General features: G+C 43.9%; 1 protein-coding gene across 1 annotated transcript; it reads left to right on the top strand.

The window, feature by feature from the left end:
• Positions 1-1,175: 1,175 nt before the first annotated feature.
• Positions 1,176-15,227, top strand: ska3 (spindle and kinetochore associated complex subunit 3; the record flags this gene model as incomplete). Its single annotated transcript, XM_083638143.1, has 10 exons — positions 1,176-1,296; positions 1,379-1,440; positions 3,885-4,056; positions 4,957-5,337; positions 6,119-6,306; positions 8,136-8,342; positions 10,128-10,310; positions 10,478-10,542; positions 10,935-11,065; positions 13,721-15,227. The coding sequence occupies 10 exons, from the start codon at positions 1,176-1,178 to the stop codon at positions 13,882-13,884; spliced, it is 1,674 nt and encodes a 557-aa protein (XP_083494269.1). The 3' UTR covers positions 13,885-15,227.
• Positions 15,228-21,247: the final 6,020 nt, after the last annotated feature.

Raw genomic sequence — 21,247 nt, 5'->3', positions numbered from 1 at the left:
GCTGCTGCCACCCAGGTACGAGCAGATCCCCTGCACCAACACCCTGACAGACACACACACACACACACACACACACACACACACACACACACACACACACACACACACACACACACACACACACACACACACACACACACACAGTGTGTGGATTGGAACATACATAAAAACAAGTCTATTTTTGTTTCTTTTTATTTTTTTAATGTTTATTTAAGCAGGAAGTCCCGTTGAGATTAAAAGGAACTCCATGCCCAAAATCATCAGCAGCACTGATAATAAAATAAAAAAATCAGACCACAATAAAAACAAATACAGGAACCTAACAGACTAAAAGGAAAACGTTACATCCTCTTGCTCAACAGAAACCACCAACGCTGCCAGTTTTAGAGGTCAAATTTCCCACTATGGCCAGCGGGGATACAGCTGTGCAGTCATGAGGTATTTTGGATTAAATCCATCACCAATCACGATTAATGTTTTAAGTGAGATTAAAGTGACAGAAAACCCTCACCTCATGGTCTGCATGTAGCCCACCGGCTCCAGAACCTTTCCAAACATCGCCATGGCTGGAGGTGAGAAGCGAGGCAGCAGGTTACCACAAACACCTGAGAACTGGTGTCCAAATAATAGAAATTGGTGTGAATTTGTTTATTTCTTGTCTACAGATCTGTTACCTGAGTAATGTTGGTGGCTGTGGAGAGAGTCACCTCAGCTGCTCTTTGTCCAGGTTGGTGGTGGTGACCTTCACTGTTTCTCCAATATTTATACACTCTCCACAATAATCAGTGCATCTGATAAGATGTCTCCACCTCCAGCTCCCTCTGAACTTGAGTCCATAATAGGAAAAAGGCTGCAAGTCAGCAGACATGTGTAGCTGGCTTTATTCTTCTATGATGAGAAAGGTTATTATCATTATTTTAACCTCATTTGTTGTGAAGTACTGTATCCACACTCAACTGTCTGCTCCTGTGGCGTGTGTGCTGTCTCCTGTAATACACTCCACTGTCACTAGGTGGCAGCACGGCTTAGAACACCAACTAACATAAAACACACGAGTGAGATCTGCTTCCGATTGAACGCGGAAGTGGCGCCAAAATCCAAACATCACCACCAAAACAAACGCTCCGTCTATACAAGTGTAGGAATTAGTTATTATTGCGATTTAATATTAGAAAATGGACCCGACGGCGACGACACGGTTCTTTACCAAGTTGAGGACGCTGGCCGTGACGCTGGAGACGGACACGGCCAAGCTCCAGCAGGCCTATCAGAACAGAAACGACCACGACCACGACGGTGAGTGACAGCTAGCTTATCAAACTTCACGCAACATGCAAACGTCGTTTATTTACGTACGATTTTATTATTATTCCTACAGAAAACGCCAAGAGAGCTATGGGAGCATATCACGAGCTGAACGCTGAGCTCAGGGATCTCAAGGTAAGCGGACATGAGAAACGTTTGACAACGTTAGCTCAGATAACGTTATGTGTCGATGTTTTATGGCGAGAAGGTCACGCCAAACTCCATTTAAAATCTTGCATTTCAATGTCTCGTTGCTTTACCTAACATTAACCTGTTAAAAACTAAACGAAAGACCTTTTTGAAGTGCAACTTAGTGGAGCGTCGGTGTGCCGAATCTACAATAAGATCCAAAAATAAAGATATTAATAAACTCTTACATTCTACCAGCGGAGGTTATGCATGTAGGCCGATAAACGAACGAAGAAACATTAAACGGACATATTTTTGAATGGAGTTTGGCTTGACCTTCAACGTTACATCCTGCAGGAAACTTTTAATATAAGAAAAATAGATTCTGTGGCTGAATGGGGTACAGGAGTTTTCACTGGCAATGAATGAAGCTAGGACCATGGATATGGTAATTAGTGCCAGGAGAGAGGACAACATCCCCTGTCCCCCGCCCCAAACATTAGTGCCAGGAGAGAGGACAACATCCCCAGTCCACGGCCCCAAACAATTTCTGGACAAAAAAAAACCCATCAGCGGAGTATCCACCTTTAAACTGCTTGGAGTTCAGATATCATCTGATTTGTCATGGGATGCCCTAGCCCTATTTGTTCCTCTGTGATCCACTCTGAATCAGCGTCACACAGCATTCCATAAGGAAATTGGGGGGTCGAGCGTTTAAAATGCTCTCCTACCTGTCTCCGACGTCCGATCGCAGATCCGAAGATATAATAATCTCCCTACGGAAGCCAGTAGTTTAGGCGGGGGTGTTAAAATGATATTCCTGCGATGAAACAACCATTTAAAAGCAGTCTTTCCACAGCCTGTGATGAATTTAGGAGAGGAGAAGCGCCCCAGTGCTGACAGGAACCTTGGGAGTTTGAGTATTTCATCATGTTTTGTTTCTCAGGTGCGCTGGATTTGATCACTGTGCCGCCGTATCCGTATGACTCAATGTTGTCTCAAGTACTCGTTCATAATGATGTTACTATTAGAGTAATGTTTCTACTATTTGCGTACTCACACTTTAACAATGCAGGGGGAAATCCCAGATGCAAATGAGACAAACACATGCTTCTCCATAATGCAGGCCTATGTGTGAACCATAGGTGTGAACAGACCCTACACAGCAGATTACCCCTGCTCTATCATTGCCATAATATTTAGATATTCTTACAGGCCTATAGCCTACGATACCTTAATGTAGCCAAACTTTGGTTCCACTTGTTTCCCCGTATATGCAAAAAGGACGCTATTATTATTGATTATGTTAATAAGCTAATGTAATGAGAGTACTCGAATATTGAAAGGACTTAAAATGCCCCTCCCTATCCATTGCCTCAGTGTTGCCAAAAGAGCTGGTCGACTACCATGTGAAGTTTTAAAACAAATATACTTGACTTTCATCTGACCAATCCTTGAGTATGCCTAGCCCAGTCTGGGGCGGGCTGACAAAAGGCCTCTCTGAGGAGCTGGAGACAGTACAGAAATGATGCTGCAGGGTCATAGGCATTCCATCTTCCTCTCTACCATCTTTGAGTGGAAGGTGTGATGACACCCTGCCTGCGTAGTGCGTACCCTCACCAACATTTATTTCTTGTTCTATTGTACTGCTTATGATGACGCAAGGGGCGTACTCTTTAGTCAAATGTCCTCTATTTATTATGTTGACTTTCTTGAGTTGGACGATTGAGAGAAACCTGAGTTGTGTTTTAAAGGAACCTTCCTCACAGCAAATTTTATTTGTCAGTCAGGCAGTAGTATTAAGTGTAAGTGGTGATGTATTGTTCTGTATTGCTGTCTGAGCAGTACGCTGACTTGAGACTTGTGTTACTTTAAATGTACCATTGTAGCGATGTTGTATTGTTGTATTTTATGTGTGTCTTGGAAACCCATGAGGGTTGGGCACAATGAGTGCAGCAGCATGACACTTACATCAATCAATCAATCAATCAATCAACCAACATACTCAAGGATAGCTCCTCCCCCTGCATGTTTCCTCCATCCAGCCTCAGCATCCACTTACTCTCTTCATCAGCGCAGGGAATATGTCGTGCTCACGAGCAGAACCAAAAGACATGAACTATCTTTTCTTCCTTGTGCACTTAAACTGTTTGATAAGTGAATTAGTAGCACATTTAGCTTATTTAAATGACCTACTTATTTGAGGGTTTATGCTGTTAAATTCACAGCTTATGATGCTGCTGCTGTAATGTTTGATACATTTCAGCAGGATTCACTGTTTAAAAACAGTTTTTTATGCTGTTGCATCCTGCCCAGTCGAACTTTAATAAATGAAACTTGAAACAAACTCAACAACACATTTCCAACCAGTTTACGTGTGTTTACCTCTCCGACATCCATTTTTACATCTGAAAGGGAAGTGGTTGATCGACAGTTTTGTTTTCCTGTAGGAGCAGGTCCAAGATCAGCTGGGCCAGCAGACTGCGAAGGAGGACGAGGTGGACAGCTTCATAAAGGCCTGCATGGTGATGAAGCAGAGGTTCACTGGGGACATCCAGAGGCTGAGTGGACGCTGGCAGCAATATGGATACCAGGCTCCCCAAGACACCCACAGACCAACCAGTAAGTCATGACAGGAGCTGAGTATGGGGGAAAGACAGACAGTATGGACTTAAAAACGGTTATTATCTATTGATCTATCTATTTCTAGATTTCAGATTGTTAGACATCTCTGAAGATGTATTTATGAGTACCGGTATTCTACTCTTCCATATGATCAGGCAGAGACTCTAAACCTCTTGATTGATTGATTGATTGATTTTTATTTATGGATAAAGAGAAGACAATTTACAAGAAAATTCCAAAGGATAACATGTTAAAGTGAGAACACTTATTTCCAACATGGTCCCTGCTGTTGTAGGACAGAAGGCACAACACATAACATGTAAAAAGTCAGTCATATCAATATACAATTTCTAATCAATATATACCATTTCTTATCCGTAACCAGACACCTAAAATCATTAAAACAAAAAACAAAACAAAAACATGAAAATCAGCAACAATTTCAGAGAACCAAGTCCAAGAACAAAAACAATAATATCACGAATTAAAAACACTGTTTTGCTGGCGGCAAAACCTGTCCTCTCGCTGGCCACTTTACTCCAAAGATGATCCCGGACCTGCCTTCTAAACACCTCTAGACTCTGACAGCTTGATACCTAGGAGAAGGCTGTTCCACAGCAAGGACCCAGTATAAAAAAAGGAGCTTGAATATAGCAACTACTGCTCCTTCTCCATGACGACAAGGATGTTGTTTTGTTTTGTTGTTTTGTTATTTATATGTATAAGGACATACCTTTGAGTGATTCAACAGATTTTTTTTAACAGATTTTATTTTATTTTTGAAATGCCATCTTACACTATAGATGAATCAACAACAAAAATGCAGCATGTCCTGAAATTAAACCTTTTGACTGCAGATAAACCAAGACATGAGCTGACTTTAATTCATTCACACAGAGGCCACAGATGCAGCAGAGGAGGGGGATGAAGCCAGGCCAGCGGGGGGAGAGGAGGGGCAGCAGGGTGAGGCCGGAAACGACCCCCCTCCTGCCGACCCACTGCGGACGCCACTCCTGTCCGACTACGGCCTGTCGGAGATGACGCTGATGCGGCTGCTGGGTGGGGCGGAGTGCCCCGAGGCTCCGCCCATGCCCAAGATGAGTCCGCCTCAGCTCACGCCCAGGTGCACGCTACGCATGGAGGAGGCGGACGACCCACAGGTGCCCCACTTCGGCATCACCGAGCACACCACGTCCTTCAGCGACGACTTCAGCATGGACCTGCACCGCCAGAACGCAGAGAAGACGCACGCCAAGGTTCACAGAGGATTTGTTGACGGTAAGCAATGCATAAAAAAACCAGCCTTATCATTTAAAAATAGAAAAGCACACCATCTAAAAGAAGGAAGGAATACAATGAAATGGAATACAATAAATGATCAAAATAAATTAAATAAATTAAAATTTGAATAAAATAAACACTAAGACAAGGCATTACCCAAATGTCTATAAAATATTATATAGACAGTAATATGAAGGAATGATTTTAATACTAATAATAGTTTATGCTTTTTAGGAAAAGGAGTGCGGCTTGATATATGAATAAATATGAAATACTGCTAATCCTACGAATAACGTTGCATTTTTCCAAAACATCAACATCCATGTCGTGGAAGGATTTTTTTTGTAGAGAAATCATTCAGGGAGAAAAGCAGGTTTCCATACCATTTAATGCAGGGGTGCCCAATACGTCGATCGCGATCGACCGGTCGATCGCGAAGGTAGTGTGGTCGATCGCATGGCATTGAGGAAGAAAAAAAAAAAAAATATATATATATATATTTTTTTTTACTGTTTTTCCACTGTTTCCACAGTTTTTCCACTGTTTCCACTGTTTTTCCACTGTTTCCACTGTTTCTCCACTGTTTTTCCACTGTTTTCCACTGTATACTCAGTGTATATATATATATAAATAAATATGTTTGGTAGATCACTTTGACTTGGTCATTTTAAAAGTAGCTCCCAAGCTGAAAAAGTGTGGGCACCCCTGATTTAATGGTATGGAAACCTGCTTTTCTCCCTCTCTAGCTACAGTGCTGTACTGTCTCTGTTTCCCTCAGCAGACATGGTGTCTCCTGAGGTGCCGCTGTTTTGTACCCCGGGGCTAAAGATCACCAAGCCGAGTGCCCGCTCCTCTCCGCCTGCATCGGGCCACGGCCACCCAGAATCCCCCGGCGATGTGCCTGCCTCCCCCAAGCTCCCAGCTTTTGACTCACTGTTCGTGAACAAACTGATGAGCACCAGGAAGGTGAGAGAAAGAGAGAGAGAGATATTTATGGCTTTCATACCTTGTACCAAATGTCCCCACAACAAACGTGTGTCTGTTTGAGATGGAGGGAGTGAAAGAAAAACAAGAGAGAAAGGGGGGGAAAGAGAGAGTGAGAGGAGAAAATAAAAATTGGAAGAAGAGGGGGAAAGAAATTTGTAATTGATTTTAGTGCATTGTGGCGTCCAAATGTCCCCACAAGAATAGAAACCCTGGGTAATGGACAGCAAAAGAAAATATCAAACTGGTAATGGGTCCGGACATGCTATTTTTACCTAGCCTATATTTCCTAGGGGACTCTGCCCCTCTAAGAGGGATGCTGTTACCACAGATAAGGTGGATCCTCACAGCCATCAGAGGGATGCTGTTACCACAGATGAGCTGGATCCTCACAGCCATCAGAGGGATGCTGTTACCACAGATGAGCTGCATCCTCACAGCCATCAGAGGGATGCTCTTACCACAGATGAGCTGGATCCTCACAGCCATCAGAGGGATGCTGTTACCACAGATAAGGTGGATCCTCACAGCCATCAGAGGGATGCTGTTACCACAGATAAGGTGGATCCTCACAGCCATCAGAGGGATGCTCTTACCACAGATGAGCTGGATCCTCACAGCCTTCAGAGGGATGCTCTTACCACAGATGAGCTGCATCCTCACAGCCTTCAGAGGGATGCTGTTACCACAGATAAGGTGGATCCTCACAGCCATCAGAGGGATGCTCTTACCACAGATGAGCTGCATCCTCACAGCCATCAGAGGGATGCTCTTACCACAGATGAGCTGCATCCTCACAGCCATCAGAGGGATGCTGTTACCACAGATAAGGTGGATCCTCACAGCCATCAGAGGGATGCTCTTACCACAGATGAGCTGCATCCTCACAGCCTTCAGAGGGATGCTGTTACCACAGATAAGGTGGATCCTCACAGCCATCAGAGGGATGCTGTTACCACAGATGAGCTGCATCCTCACAGCCATCAGAGGGATGCTCTTACCACAGATGAGCTGCATCCTCACAGCCATCAGAGGGATGCTCTTACCACAGATGAGCTGCATCCTCACAGCCATCAGAGGGATGCTCTTACCACAGATGAGCTGCATCCTCACAGCCATCAGAGGGATGCTGTTACCACAGATAAGGTGGATCCTCACAGCCATCAGAGGGATGCTGTTGTTACCACAGATAAGCTGGATCCTCACAGCCACCATGCTGGGCCCACAGATCCTTGTTAGAATGGAAAGCGGTGGACAGCTTACATTTCAGTCAGTTAAGCAGCACAGTGGCAGCATATGAAGAGTTGACATATAGGATGGTAAACCGGTTAGACCTGTACCATGCTAAGTGGGGAAACAATATTAACCTTATCACAGGGCCTGGTGCCCATTAAGACCCCATACGAGATAAGTTGTAACCACCATACAAGGCTTTGAAACTGTGATGTAGGCTTTCAAGCCCTTTAGTTTGATGCTGACACTTAAGCCTGTGAACAATAGACACCTGAACACTTCAACACCGCTGAATTGTATGTACACTGTACACTATATAACAATTTTATTTAATTTGGTCTTTTATTTTATTTTTTATTTGTCTCTCCTGTCATATAAATTTTTTTCTTCTTGTTTTGGTTTATGTATTAGTTATGTAATGTTTTCTATCCATTGTTGTATTATGTTATGGAAATATATTGGGGGGGGGGGCGGTGGATTTGGTCATAAAGAACCTGGGCCAAATAAATAAGTCACAAAGACATATCTTAAGACAGAGGATTGATTACGTCTAAGACTGATTTGCTTTTTGCTCGCAGGGTGCAAAAGAGTTTGAGCCCACCGACACGCAGGCCGGCGATGAAAACCCCACCCTCCACCTCCCGTCGCCTGGCTGTACCGGAGCAGCCGGCTTCCAGCGGATGTGTGAATACAATGTTCCCGAGATTACGTTTGGCGACGCTGACGACCTACAGATGCCGCCGATGCCGAGGCTGGAGTCGATTCTGGGAATCTCTCTGCAAAATGTAAGACGGAGGCAGGAAACTCGCTTTTTCACACACTATCCCAAAAATCTCCGGTCTTTATCAGAGTTTCCCACAAACCTGGAAAGTTTGGAAATGTATGGTAAAATAATTTGGTCTTTTCCAGCTCTTAAAGTTTGGAAATTGCACAAAAGGTTTGCAGGGTAGCCACAGGTCTGGAGAAAGTGCTTGAAAGTGCTTAAAAAAAGAACAATCAGGCACTTGAAAGTGTTTGGATTTATAAAGAGGTCATTAAAAATGCTTGAATTTAGCCTAGCAGAATCTCTGAGTTAGGGATTGCTTTTCTAAGTGTTAATGATTCATTCCTATGTGTAGCATTACTGGAAACACATTTGCATTGGAGGACTTACAAGACCACCAGTCTTTGCCAAAATTGACTGCAATTGAGTGGCAGTAATGGTTGTGTCAGTCACCAGCTCAACTGTGGTTAAGTGTGATTTGTAAAAAGGATCAGAGTTGAAACAAAGACTGACTTCAGTTCATTGTCCCAATTTTTACTCTTAACACATTCACTGCCAGCTGTTTTTCAATACTGTAGTTAGCTTCTGCCAAGGTTTTTTTTTGAGGATTCTGGCTCATCTTTCAAGAGCCGAGGATTCGTTTCTGTTAGGATTTTGTGAACACACAATATCTCAAAATAACTAATAGAATGTGTGCTTTCTCTGTCTAAAAGAGTTAGTTTGTAGAGTTAGTAGTTATGTAAGCATTAGCAGTTGAATACAGCATGGTTTCAGCGTCTGAAAATTTATTCTGAGATAAACGGCTTTTTGTGAAATTCGATAGAACAGTCACTTTAACCATTCATTTTTGGCATCAGTAAGACGTCAGACATCTAAACAATAGTTTTGAACAGTAATTTCCTCCATAACAGCAGGAAACCCCCCTCTGCTTCAAACTCCTCCCTCCGTGGGCGTTCTCCTCCGCCCTCCTTGGCTCTGCAGCGGGTCTGTCACAAACGAGTTGCTGCTGCCTGGCTGCTGCCTGGCAGTCTGGATGGGGCTCGCTGGATGGGGCTCGCTCGTTTCTTGGCGTTTCGGTTGAGAGCTCTGATGAAGCTCTTGCGATTCTGCGCTTATTTATGCTGCGTGTTTCAAAGTGTGCACCCAGTCTATTCTTGGAACCCCCCACCATTGCCACCGCTGTGCGTCAGTGCGAAAGCGAAAGCGTTTTCGCCATCCATTTTACAGTATGAGAACAGCTTCCTCGCGCTTTTCCCTGCAGTTTTGGCTCGCCTCTTTCTACTCTGGAGAGACATGTCGCCACTCAGTGGGTCGGTAAAATAGATTATACACATTCAATACCTCCAATATTTGTATAGGAGACGTAAAAGGGTTGGATCCACGTCTCACCGTCAAATTTTTTTTTTTTTTTTTTAAGCCGAGATATCTCGTCATTGGCAGTCAACCGTTGGATTTTGTAAGCCGAGATATCTGGTCAATGGCAGTGAACGTGTTAACTGTTACTGTATGCTGCAAAGAATGGCTTCAACTATGTATAAACATCATCAACATCCACCTGACTAAACAGTCTGACACTTCACTCAGGAGAGTGGGTTGTGGACTCTGCATTTTTGTTGTTTATTTTTAGACCATAAGAAGGTAGAGAAGGGCTGATAGATACAGGAGAGAGACACGTTTTTGTTGTTGTTTATTTAGACTATAAGAAAGTAGAGAATGGGTGATACAGGATAGACACATGTTTTTTCAAGACAATTCCGTTGCAGAATAATGCAGTCTATTGAATATTTCCATTTATTTCTTCCTGTAGAGGAGTGCAGGAGTGACGGAGCAGCCGGGCGAGGCTGAGGAGCGTCGTGACCCCAGGCTGGAGCTGGACAGTCCCACCCAGGAGTTCAGCCTGGCGACACCCCGGGTCAGAGGGCGCTACCGAGAGGTGCCCACCACCCCGGAGATGCCAGACCTCAGCTCCCTGACACTGGACATCTGTAAAGTAAGTCTGTTGGTCAACTTATAATGAGAACACAAGACGTCAGAATCAGGTTCAAATCTCTGTAACAGCAGATGTGTCCATTCTGCAGCAATCAAATCAACATAGGGGGAAGAGGAGACTATATTCCCGCTCTGCATCTTATGTGCTTTTTCACTTTTGTTTTGTAGCTTGTGCCCCAGAAGTCTGTGGCAGTCGTGTCCCCACATCCCAGACCTGCAGGGAAAGAAAACAGGTAAACCCAACCAGTGAAAAGACAGCTTACCTCTGTGGAACTGCTCATTCATCTACTTTGCAGAAATGCTTTACACACACAGCATTGGAGCAGCAATAGCTTCACCAAGAGTGTTGACAAAAGCTCAGTTTGACATGTAATTATATTGAAACTCTTCCGGTCTCAATGGCTACTGAGATCAGACTTAGCTAGACTTTGTATGGGATCTCATGGAGATGGTATGAAAATGGCTGCCAAAATAAAGTCATTCTGCACCCAGTTTGCGCTTCTCTCCACCTGCTGCATGATTTAGAAAAAGATTGAGGTGGCTTTGCATGTGTGTCTCACTGCATTCCTGCATCAAGTTCTTCTCCAGGTTGGAGTTGTAACTTGTCCTCTCCTGTCCCTCTCAGAGCCGTCAGTGTGTCTGTGGTGTCAGAGACTGAGTTCCAGAGTTTACCCAGCTACCTGAGACGGATGACTCTGTTCAGCCTCAACCAGGCCGTCCACAAGATCAACAGCGCCGCAGCAAACCGTGATCACAGTCAGTCACACGTCTCTCCACTCAGTACAGCAGGTGGCGCTATACACAGTTTTAGAGTGGGTGGCTGGAGTAGAGACTGAATCTAATCGAGGCATTAAAGGGGAACTATTATAGGAATACATCACACAATACTGCACATGATCAAAGATGTTGACTGAACACATTGATACAATTTCATTTAGTTTGAGTGGCTAAATTTATAGTTATGGCATATTCAAAAACGTTTTACAAGCAGATCTAGACTCTTGACCTGTTATGCCTGTGAGGACAAATTCGTTTGAAGTACAGCTGATTGTATTAGTGTGAGGATAAGCGGATCATTTTTATATTTAGTACTTTTTCCCGTAGAGTTCCCAGCTCATTAATTGTAGTTCCAAAATTGACATGGACACGCCATTAGCAGGGTTTCAGACTACAACCAAAATGGTGGCATATGCAACCTTTTTTCTTGAGGGTGCAAGTAATAATTTCACGGGGTTGCATCAGTGCGAGTGCCTGATAATCATGTGGTGGTGGTGTTGTTTTCCCTCCCTGTGGTTGATAGTAAAACATCCCTGCCCTTGCACAAAATTGAATAATGCCACAATATTCATATAGCTATCAATATCTTATGCCAAATTATTAGGCCCTATTATTAAAAAAAAACGAACAAAAATAAGTGTTTGAGTCCTCGTCACCAACTTCCAAGTCCGAATGCATGGATGCTCAAGTCCAAGAACTGCATCAGTGATCAGTGGACTCAGAGTCCTGAAGATGTGCACAGGACTCTGAGTCCACTGCATCAGTGATCAGTGCATCAATCATTTCTACTGACGTCTATTTTTTAATGATGCAAAAAGCTGCCATTAGCACTGGATGTTCTGTGCTCACACAGCCTGGCTCAGTCTGTAAGCCCTGGGCTCACCAGCCATCAACCAAGAAAGTTGACACATTATCTCATCCAGTTCATTACCTGAAAAGGATCAAGTGACGAAGCAGGACTATTAATTTACACCAAGAGGCTATATTACATGGTATCAGCCATATCACACTCACCCCTATAAACTGTGACTGATATGACTGTGAGTTCAAACACAATCTGGGTCAACAAGCGCTACTGTAACCAACCAGTCGGCACTAGGGCTGGGTATTGGCAAGGACCTCACGATACAATATGTATCACGATACATGGGTCACGATACGATTGTATCACGATACATTGCGATACAGTACATATTGCAATACATAATTTACTGAAAATTAAATTTGCTGTACCACCCAGGTAGTCTAATAATATGTACATCACGTTTATATTGATAACTTAGTGGACAAATTGAGTCAAAACTACCGAGTGTTGAGTGTGTTACTGAACGCACTGAAATAAAAAGTATTCTTATTGTGTCACTGAACACACGGCTGTGTAAAAAATCGATATGGCGATATATCACGATACTTATCGATACAGTATTGCGGAAAAAAATGTTGCGATACATTACGTATCGATTTTATTGCACAGCCCTAGTCAGCACCCACCACACACAGGCGAGCTCAAAACCTATAACTTAGCTTTTAATTAACAATGCCTTTACCTTTTAGTGTTATTTAGCCTTGTTTTGTTGTTTGCTTGTAATTTTATGAGTTCATCATTTTATTTTTTATTCTGTTTTTAATCAATTAATTACATCAATTTGTATGTAAGGCACTGCACACTTATGTATGAATGGCGCTATATAAATATATGTATTGTCATCATGACATAGCTGGCAGCCATGTAACATGCAGCTCTTGCCCTCAATCTGGCTCGAACCTCTAACCTTCACACTCTCCCGCCGGCACGTGACGCAAAAGTGGAATATAGAGAGTATTATCTGACCCGCTGCTGGTAAAAGATCCAGCTCAAGTGGCACAGTCATTTCACCTTGGGAGTTGGTTTACAGCAACCAACGGCCACAGTGCGATGGCAGCAGAACGCTCTGGACTTAGCATCTCTCATTTAGCTATGTTGTAGTTTTTCTACAAACTGCATGTTATGGTTCCCAACGCGGGGTCTGGGGACCTCCAGGGGGTCCCCAAAAAACTGATGAACTGTTAAACTGCAACATTACTTAATTTACAAACCGTTAACACAATTATAGAATGTAGAAGAATGACTGTTTTGAAAATCATTTAATTATCTCTACCTACAATACAGATACTGTAGTCATGACATTCCAACAATAAAAATATTCTCTGATTTGGGTTTGAGAGAAGAAGAAAAATCAAATGGGGGGTTTGTGGCCCTAATGAGGACTAAATTAGGGGGTGCTTCTTGATATGAAAAAGGTGAAGAACCACTGTGTTAACAGTATAGAGCAGCACTGTTACATTATTGGGCATTTGCCGGATACTCTTACACATACACAGAGATTAAGATTCAATATTCAATTCCTAAATCACTGACATTATACTGTAAGCAGCTAAGATAGTCACAGAGCACTGATAATATTCATGTGGCCCTAATGAGAGATAAGTACTAGGGGGGGAAGGAGATGAGGAGAGGTTAAACATATTTAGTTTGAATTAGAAACAAAAAGGTTAAAATGGACAGTCTTAAGTGTTGGGCTTGTGTCGGAGCGGTTTCTGGGCTCAGCAGCTGTCTGATGTCTCGTCTCTGCTGTTGTGCGGTGCCCCCTGCAGGACAACAGGTGGAGTTTGTGATGGAGGAGCTGAAGAGGATCTTGGGCGTGGGAGCCACGGCTCCATTATACTGCCTGTGTCTGTCAGAGCTGAAGAGGCTGGAGCACGTCCGCGGCCAGGGCAACAGCGGCATTTACAAACTGATCTCTCACAGCTCAACATGACCTGGCAGCTGAACACAAACCTAGTCTCACAACAACCTGTTCGTACTTTTTCTGTTTGTTTTCCTCCTCTCGTTTCACCGAGGCCTTGGTGTGGGTTGGTGGGTATTATACTGCCAATGTTTTGCTGATGTAGATAAGATGTGAGGCATCAGTGTTAAATACCGTTTCATAACCATTTAAAAGTTCCTTGTAGCTTACATTTTTGTGTAAAACAGAAGAATAAAATGACTTGGGCCTACAACTCCATCAGCCATCACTCTGGCTTCCGTTGATTTAGAACAGGGGTGGCCAAACTTTTTTGGTTGTATACATACCGAAAAACATAAGGAGTCGTGGGCCAAACAATATTAAGCTTTCAACCAGGCACACAGAAAGAAAAACCGTTTTCAGACCAGAAAACCCCTGTAGCATCAAAAATACAATTTATATCAAGAAAACTATATGACACTAAGAGTTTAATGTTGAAATGACAGTAGTGTATTGATGTGCTCACCTATTACAATGGGTATTTCTGTATCTTTTTTCTTTCTTTTAAAGTATGGTTTCTATGCCAAAAGGTTAAGAGATAATTTCACCAAAATTCAGTATAAAAAATGTTAAAAACAATGCAAAAATAAAAGCCTGGGTAAAAAAGAAAGAACAGAAGGCAGTGTCTCCAACATTCCTCGACAACTCTCAGTGAATACAGTTCAAGGTCCAAGTGTCCACCTTATGATGCAACCTGTCAATCTGTAGATATTGGCTATTAAAATCCAGAAATGGTCAACTATTGGTTTCTGCGGCAAGAGGTTAAGACAGCGATAAAATCAGCAAAATGCAGTATGGTTATGTACATAATAAAAAAAACAGGGGCACTTAAAAATGGGCAACGGGCCATCGTTTGGCCACCCCTGATTTAGAACATCACTTGAGAGAAACTTGCGACTAATCAACTTTACACTGAGTTATCCAAATGTAGGTCTGAAGACTTCTGTATGTTAGACCAGTGGCTCTCAATCTGTGGCTCATGAGATAATTTATGGCAGTGGTTTTACACAGCGCTCACGCTATTCTCCAGATTTTCTTGGGCCATGCGGACAGATTTTCATGCAAATGGAAAATCTGTCTTGAGAGATTAGGCCTTATCTGATCATTCATTAAAATAAACTACCTGGAAATGGGAAATTATTATTTGGTTGAACTGTTCACTATTCAAAACACACAGGATTGAGAACCGCTGTCTCAGACAATTGTAAATAGTTCTAATGCATGACTAGTCAATAATTTGTATGTTTATAGCGTTATACTGTACTTTGTATGTAAACTGTCCTGTATATAATAAAAGCACCACATTGTTGATTTGAGCTCTCTCAAGACTGATCTTAATTCACTGGACATTTAAGTAATGTAAAATGTAATGGAAGTAATTTAAGTAATGTAAAACCTTAGATCTCAAAATAAACGGAACAAACACACAAACTCAAAAACAATTTGAACTTAGTTTACAGCATGAATGACAAAAACACAGCAAAGGCTTTTGCTTCATGGGCCTGATGTAATATTCCATTACTTTCCATAAGGCAGAGGTGTTTAGTAGTGTTAAGGTTTTAGTTGCAACAAGATCCTCCTGCTCTTCTGACTAGTCTGTCTTTAAATGTGGCAGCATACTCCAGTCCTCAGTGCACTCCATGCAATAGGCTTTGATCATAGTTTTGAGTGTTTGATGACAGCGCTTTAGTGCAGCCTGGGACTGTGTGATCGGCCAATGACGTCACCTGCTTAATGCCTAACTGTCACATGGCTGACATGGGCAGGATCTACAGTAATTTGTCACATCCTTGCATAGGTGACAATGGCGCATAACGCTGTCTTGTGTCTTCCGGACACCAAGGTGGCCGCCCCAAGTGCTCTGTGAGCCAAGCGCATCGTCTCTCCCCTGAAGCTGCTAGGTAACACCACCTGTGAGCGTAATGTCCAATGTTCATCAGGTGGGTGGCGCAGTGGGCACCACTTCCGCATCAGAACGTCATGATGGGCTCCTCAAACTATACTTTGACTAGAGCTTCTCGAGTAATCTGATTGACTTCCTCTATTCCAGCCAACTTGGCCAGAAATGTGTCCGACAGGTCGACGGGAGGTTCCTCTACCTGAGCATCCAACAGCTCCTGGGACTGTAACCCAGACCTGGTGACGGCACAGGCAGTAAAAACTTCCAGGTACTCTTTCTCCAAGGCTGCCATTTGTGGTTCTTCACATGACTGTTCCTGCACAATGGGGGTAAGACTCTCACTCTCTACTACCTCTTCCAGAGCATCTTCAGGGTCACTCGGTCGCACCCTAGTGCCTGCCAGGTCGTTACCTAAGAGGAAGCTAATGCCTTTCACTGGGAGAGTGGCTATAACTCCCACGGCCGCTACCTTCGTCACCAGTTCGGTTTTCACAAAACATCTGTGCTTAGGAGCGGGAACGTAACGGTCACCAACCCCTTTGACCACAGCCGACACCCCGGTGGCGGTGGATGGTGATAACTCCAACACTCCTTTCAGAAGTAGTGAATGAGCTGCTCCAGAGTCCCTAAGCACCGTAACTGGGACCTCCTGACCATCTTCTGACATGGAAACTGTGCCTTGAGACACAAAGCCCTTATAGTCTTTCAGTGCTTGTTCCTCAGAGCGATCACTAAACTCAGTGGTGTCCCCAACTTGGGGCTGAACACCTACACAAGCTACGGGCTTACTAGCCTCTCGGTTCTCCCTGGCCAGCAACTTTGGGCAAACAGACTTTTTGTGGCCGGGTTTTTTACAAAAGTGGCAAATAACCGTGTTTTGAGGAGGTCGCTCAAACCGTTTGGACTCAGGAGGAGGGGAGTTAAGCTGAGACTTAAATCGGAACCGTTGGGGTTGGTCGAAAAACTTTTTGAAAACGGCTGCATTTTTCCCCGCTGCACCAGAATCTCGTTCAGCTTCCATATCATGTCTGAAAGATCTTCCATTGTCAGACATGCTACAGTGAGTTAGTTCATACTGGTCAGCTAACGTGGCTGCTTTTCTAAGATCTTTCTCGCCCTGCTCATTTAGATGCATTTTTATGGGCTGGGGAACACACTTTTTAAATTGTTCCATGAGCACAAGCGCACAGAGGCCCTCAAAAGTGGTGGTCCTGGTAGAGGTCAGCCACTTGCCAAATACCAACTCCTGTCTCTTGGCTAACTCCAGAAAAGACAAATCATCACTTTTCCTTTTTAGGGACCGGAACTGCTGGCGGTATGCTTCCGGAACTAGCTCGTACGCTGCTAACACATTTTGCTTTACCACCTCGTATTTTTTACTTTGTGTAGCATCTAAAGCAGCGTACGCTTCCTGAGCTCTCCCTTCCAAACTTCCCTGAATCAGCAATGTCCACGTTTCCCGTGGCCACTTCATCTCATTCGCAATCCTCTCAAAGGCTTCAAAGAAAACACCCACTTCAGTTACATTGAACTTGGGTATTAGCCTCAGACAGCTAATGGGGTCAAAACCGTTTTCCGATGCCGATCGCAAATTAGGGTTTTGAGCTATAAGTTTTTCCCTTTCTAGTGCCAGGCGGGCTTGCTCAGCCTTTAGCTCCAACTCCTTTTCTTTAGCGCGGAGCCTCTCTCTTTCTAGCTCGATCTTTTTTTCCTCCAGTTGCCGATTGGCCTCTTCCTGCTTAAGCCTGGCTGCCTCCTTCTTCTCCTCCCACTCAAGCCTGGCTGCCTCCTTCTTCTGCCTGGCTGCCTCCTCCTTCTCTGGATCAGGTAGGTTCAGGCGGTCCCCAATAAACTGCACTGACTCGTGCACTTCCGGGATAGCCCCAATATTTACCTCATAATGAAGGGCTATAGCTGCCAACTGCTCTTTCTGCAGCCTGAAAAGCTCATTTCGGCTAATAAGCCTACTGCAATATTCTTCCACGTTAAATGTGGCCATTTTACAAAGCGTTAGAAAAACACAAATGAGACCAACACAGAGATTAGCAATAGCAATTACTGGCAACTAACAATAGGGCCAGGACGTTAATTAGAGATGAATGGAAAACAGACCAAACATGTAGCAAGGTTTCATGCGGCCCTGCAGTGCAGCTGCGCTGCTGGGATCATCTGAATAACCCCTGATCTGAAGCACTGAGACTGTCACTGTGTGATCTGAAGCACTGAGACTGTCTCTGTATGATCTGAAGCACTGAGACTGTCACTATATGATCTAAAGCACTGAGACTGTCACTGTGTGATCTGAAGCACTGAGACTGTCACTGTGTGATCTGAAGCACTGAGACTGTCACTGTGAGCTGAAGCACTGAGACTGTCACTATATGATCTAAAGCACTGAGACTGTCACTGTATGATCTGAAGCACTGAGACTGTCACTATATGATCTAAAGCACTGAGACTGTCTCTATATGATCTGAAGCACTGAGACTGTCACTGTGTGATCTAAAGCACTGAGTCTGTCACTGTGAGCTGAAGCACTGAGACTGTCACTGTGTGATCTGAAGCACTGAGACTGTCACTGTGTGATCTAAAGCACTGAGTCTGTCACTGTGAGCTGAAGCACTGAGACTGTCACTGTGTGATCTGAAGCACTGAGACTGTCACTGAGCTGAAGCACTGAGACTGTCTCTATATGATCTGAAGCACTGAGACTGTCACTGTATGATCTGAAGCACTGAGACTGTCACTGTGTGATCTGAAGCACTGAGACTGTCACTGTATGATCTGAAGCACTGAGACTGTCACTGTGTGATCTGAAGCACTGAGACTGTCACTGTGAGCTGAAGCACTGAGACTGTCACTGTGAGCTGAAGCACTGAGACTGTCTCTATATGATCTGAAGCACTGAGACTGTCACTGTGTGATCTGAAGCACTGAGACTGTCACTGTGAGCTGAAGCACTGAGACTGTCACTGTGAGCTGAAGCACTGAGACTGTCACTGTGTGATCTGAAGCACTGAGACTGTCACTGTGAGCTGAAGCACTGAGACTGTCACTGTGTGATCTGAAGCACTGAGACTGTCTCTATATGATCTGAAGCACTGAGACTGTCACTGTGAGCTGAAGCACTGAGACTGTCACTATATGATCTGAAGCACTGAGACTGTCACTGTATGATCTGAAGCACTGAGACTGTCACTGTGTGATCTGAATGGTCCGCTCCTTCCCGACCCCAGCTGCTGTCGTTCACTCTGAAACACACAAGAAAGTTATTTTATGAAAACAAAATTATTTGTTTTATTTAGGGTAAAACTGAAACACTTTATGATCACCACTACAGTATTAACATTTTGTTTTTTGTCCCCCATTGCTGACATGAATGCTTTTTATTAAAAAATTACATTCAGCATCTTCATTGGTTTGATGAGCATTACCTGCAGGTTAGGAAATTACCACCAGTGAAACTCTGGCGGGGGGATTTGGCTTGAGCGGTGAGCGGGGACCAGCGCGGTACCGGAGCGAAAGTTGGAGCAACACCGATCAGATCACCCGCTCAGCTCCGCTCCAGTTTCGATCACAACATGTTTCGAACCAGAATGCATCAGTGAGTGCGTTTACATGCACACCAATAAACTGTTTATTAGCGGATTTCTGAGTTACCTGATTATTCAAATGGTCATGTAAACAGCATAAACCGATTATCTTTATCCGTTTATGGCCATTATCGGGTTATGAATAAACCGATAAACACACCTAGGTTTCTGGGCAATAATCGGTTTTCTCTCTGCATGTATCCAGCATAACCGGGTTTCTTTCGGGTTTATATATCTGCGCATGTACGACTTGCAGGAGAGAGAGGCACTGAGGGAGAGACGCGCTGCACTCACTGGCCCCTCGGCTCTCCTCCCGGTTCTCTCACCGGCATGCCCGGTCTCTCTCCCGGCCACAGCGCACCACAGCCGGCTTGGCGAGATGACGGTGAGCACGGAGCCCCTGGCTGAGCGGAGCGGGGAGCTCTGCTCTCTCTTCCCGCACAGAGCCGGTGTCCCTGTAACGGCACCGCTGCTGCACTGCACTATGTTGAAATGTGGGTATTCTACAGGAGGGGACGAATATTTGTCTCGGATTGCAAATAGAATGACGTAACCTACAGACAACAGAGTCGTTCAAAACACAACACACACATAACGTTAAAATCCGTGACAAATTCTGTCCGTTTTCTGACAGGTAGGCTACAGTATTTCAATTCAACACACGTTGTGGGTCATGAACATTTGACGTGCTTAAGTCACCTCACCTGCCTGCCTCTGTGCTGTGTGCTCGGTAAAGTTGGAAATATTATTGTGGCGGAATGAGGCGCACACCGAGGCAGATCCTTGGCTTATCAAACTCTTTATTTAGCGAACGGACAGACACACATGAAGGCAGGCACGCCAACACCTTGCTAGCTTCTCCTAGCCTAGCTCTCCCCAGCACGTCTGCTCTCTTCCAGCTTCACACAGCTCTCCCGACCATTCCCACTTCCTCCCCTAGTCTCCACCCACTGGCCATATGCTCCCTTCACTTGCCACTCCAAAACCCCAAACCCCACATGCACAGAACAACATAACAGACAGATACAGTTAGACATACACCCTACTTAGCTATCCCATACTACTCCACCTTTCCCCATGCTACATTATTGACAGATGCACTTCCAAAGCGACGCCTATTCCAATTTTAGTAAAGTAGACGAGATACACAACCTAATTTTCACCTAAACCATCCTCTGCGCTGGACAAATTAGGAAAATGTGATTTTGCATTTTGCAGCTATATTCTGTTGTTTTATTCCGGAATTAATGGTGCCTTTCTGGAGAGAAATCCGACTAATTGACTGAATCATGTAAACCCGGGTTTCTCCTATTGTCGGATTATTAAAGTGCATGTAAACGCAGAAATCAGATTATTGCCATAAACTGATTATTCACAGTTATCCGTTCATTGTCTGCATGTAAACGCACTCAGTGTGTGGCCATGTGCACGCCCACTAGGAAGAGACTCATGGACCCCGACTGAAGACGGACAGAACGTTTGTTTATTCATGTAATAAAAACATGTTCAATAATAGCCTGAGGAGTCTGACTCAGACTCCTACAGTCACTGTAGATCTACAGATCCATAGTATGGCTCTACCAACTAACAGGCTGGTTAGCTCAGATGGTAGAGAACCAGACTTATAATTTAACAATCTTGGGGCTGAGGGTTCAAATCTCACCTGGAGCGAGTCTTTATTTGATAAGGATATCTTTCACTTTATATAAGGGTACACAAAAAGAGTAACAAATGGACAGGTAATGATTCAGTACTCATAAACTACTGAGTATGATGCACCACTTTACAATAGTGTACACAAAAAGACTAACTAATAGACAGGTAATTAAGTAATGATTCAGTA

Source organism: Poromitra crassiceps (genome assembly GCF_964638095.1).
Source record: "Poromitra crassiceps genome assembly, chromosome: 6".
NCBI classification, from domain to species: Eukaryota; Metazoa; Chordata; class Actinopteri; order Beryciformes; family Melamphaidae; genus Poromitra; species Poromitra crassiceps.
Note: the sequence above shows the minus strand (reverse complement) of the source record. Positions and strands in the feature narration are given on the sequence as shown.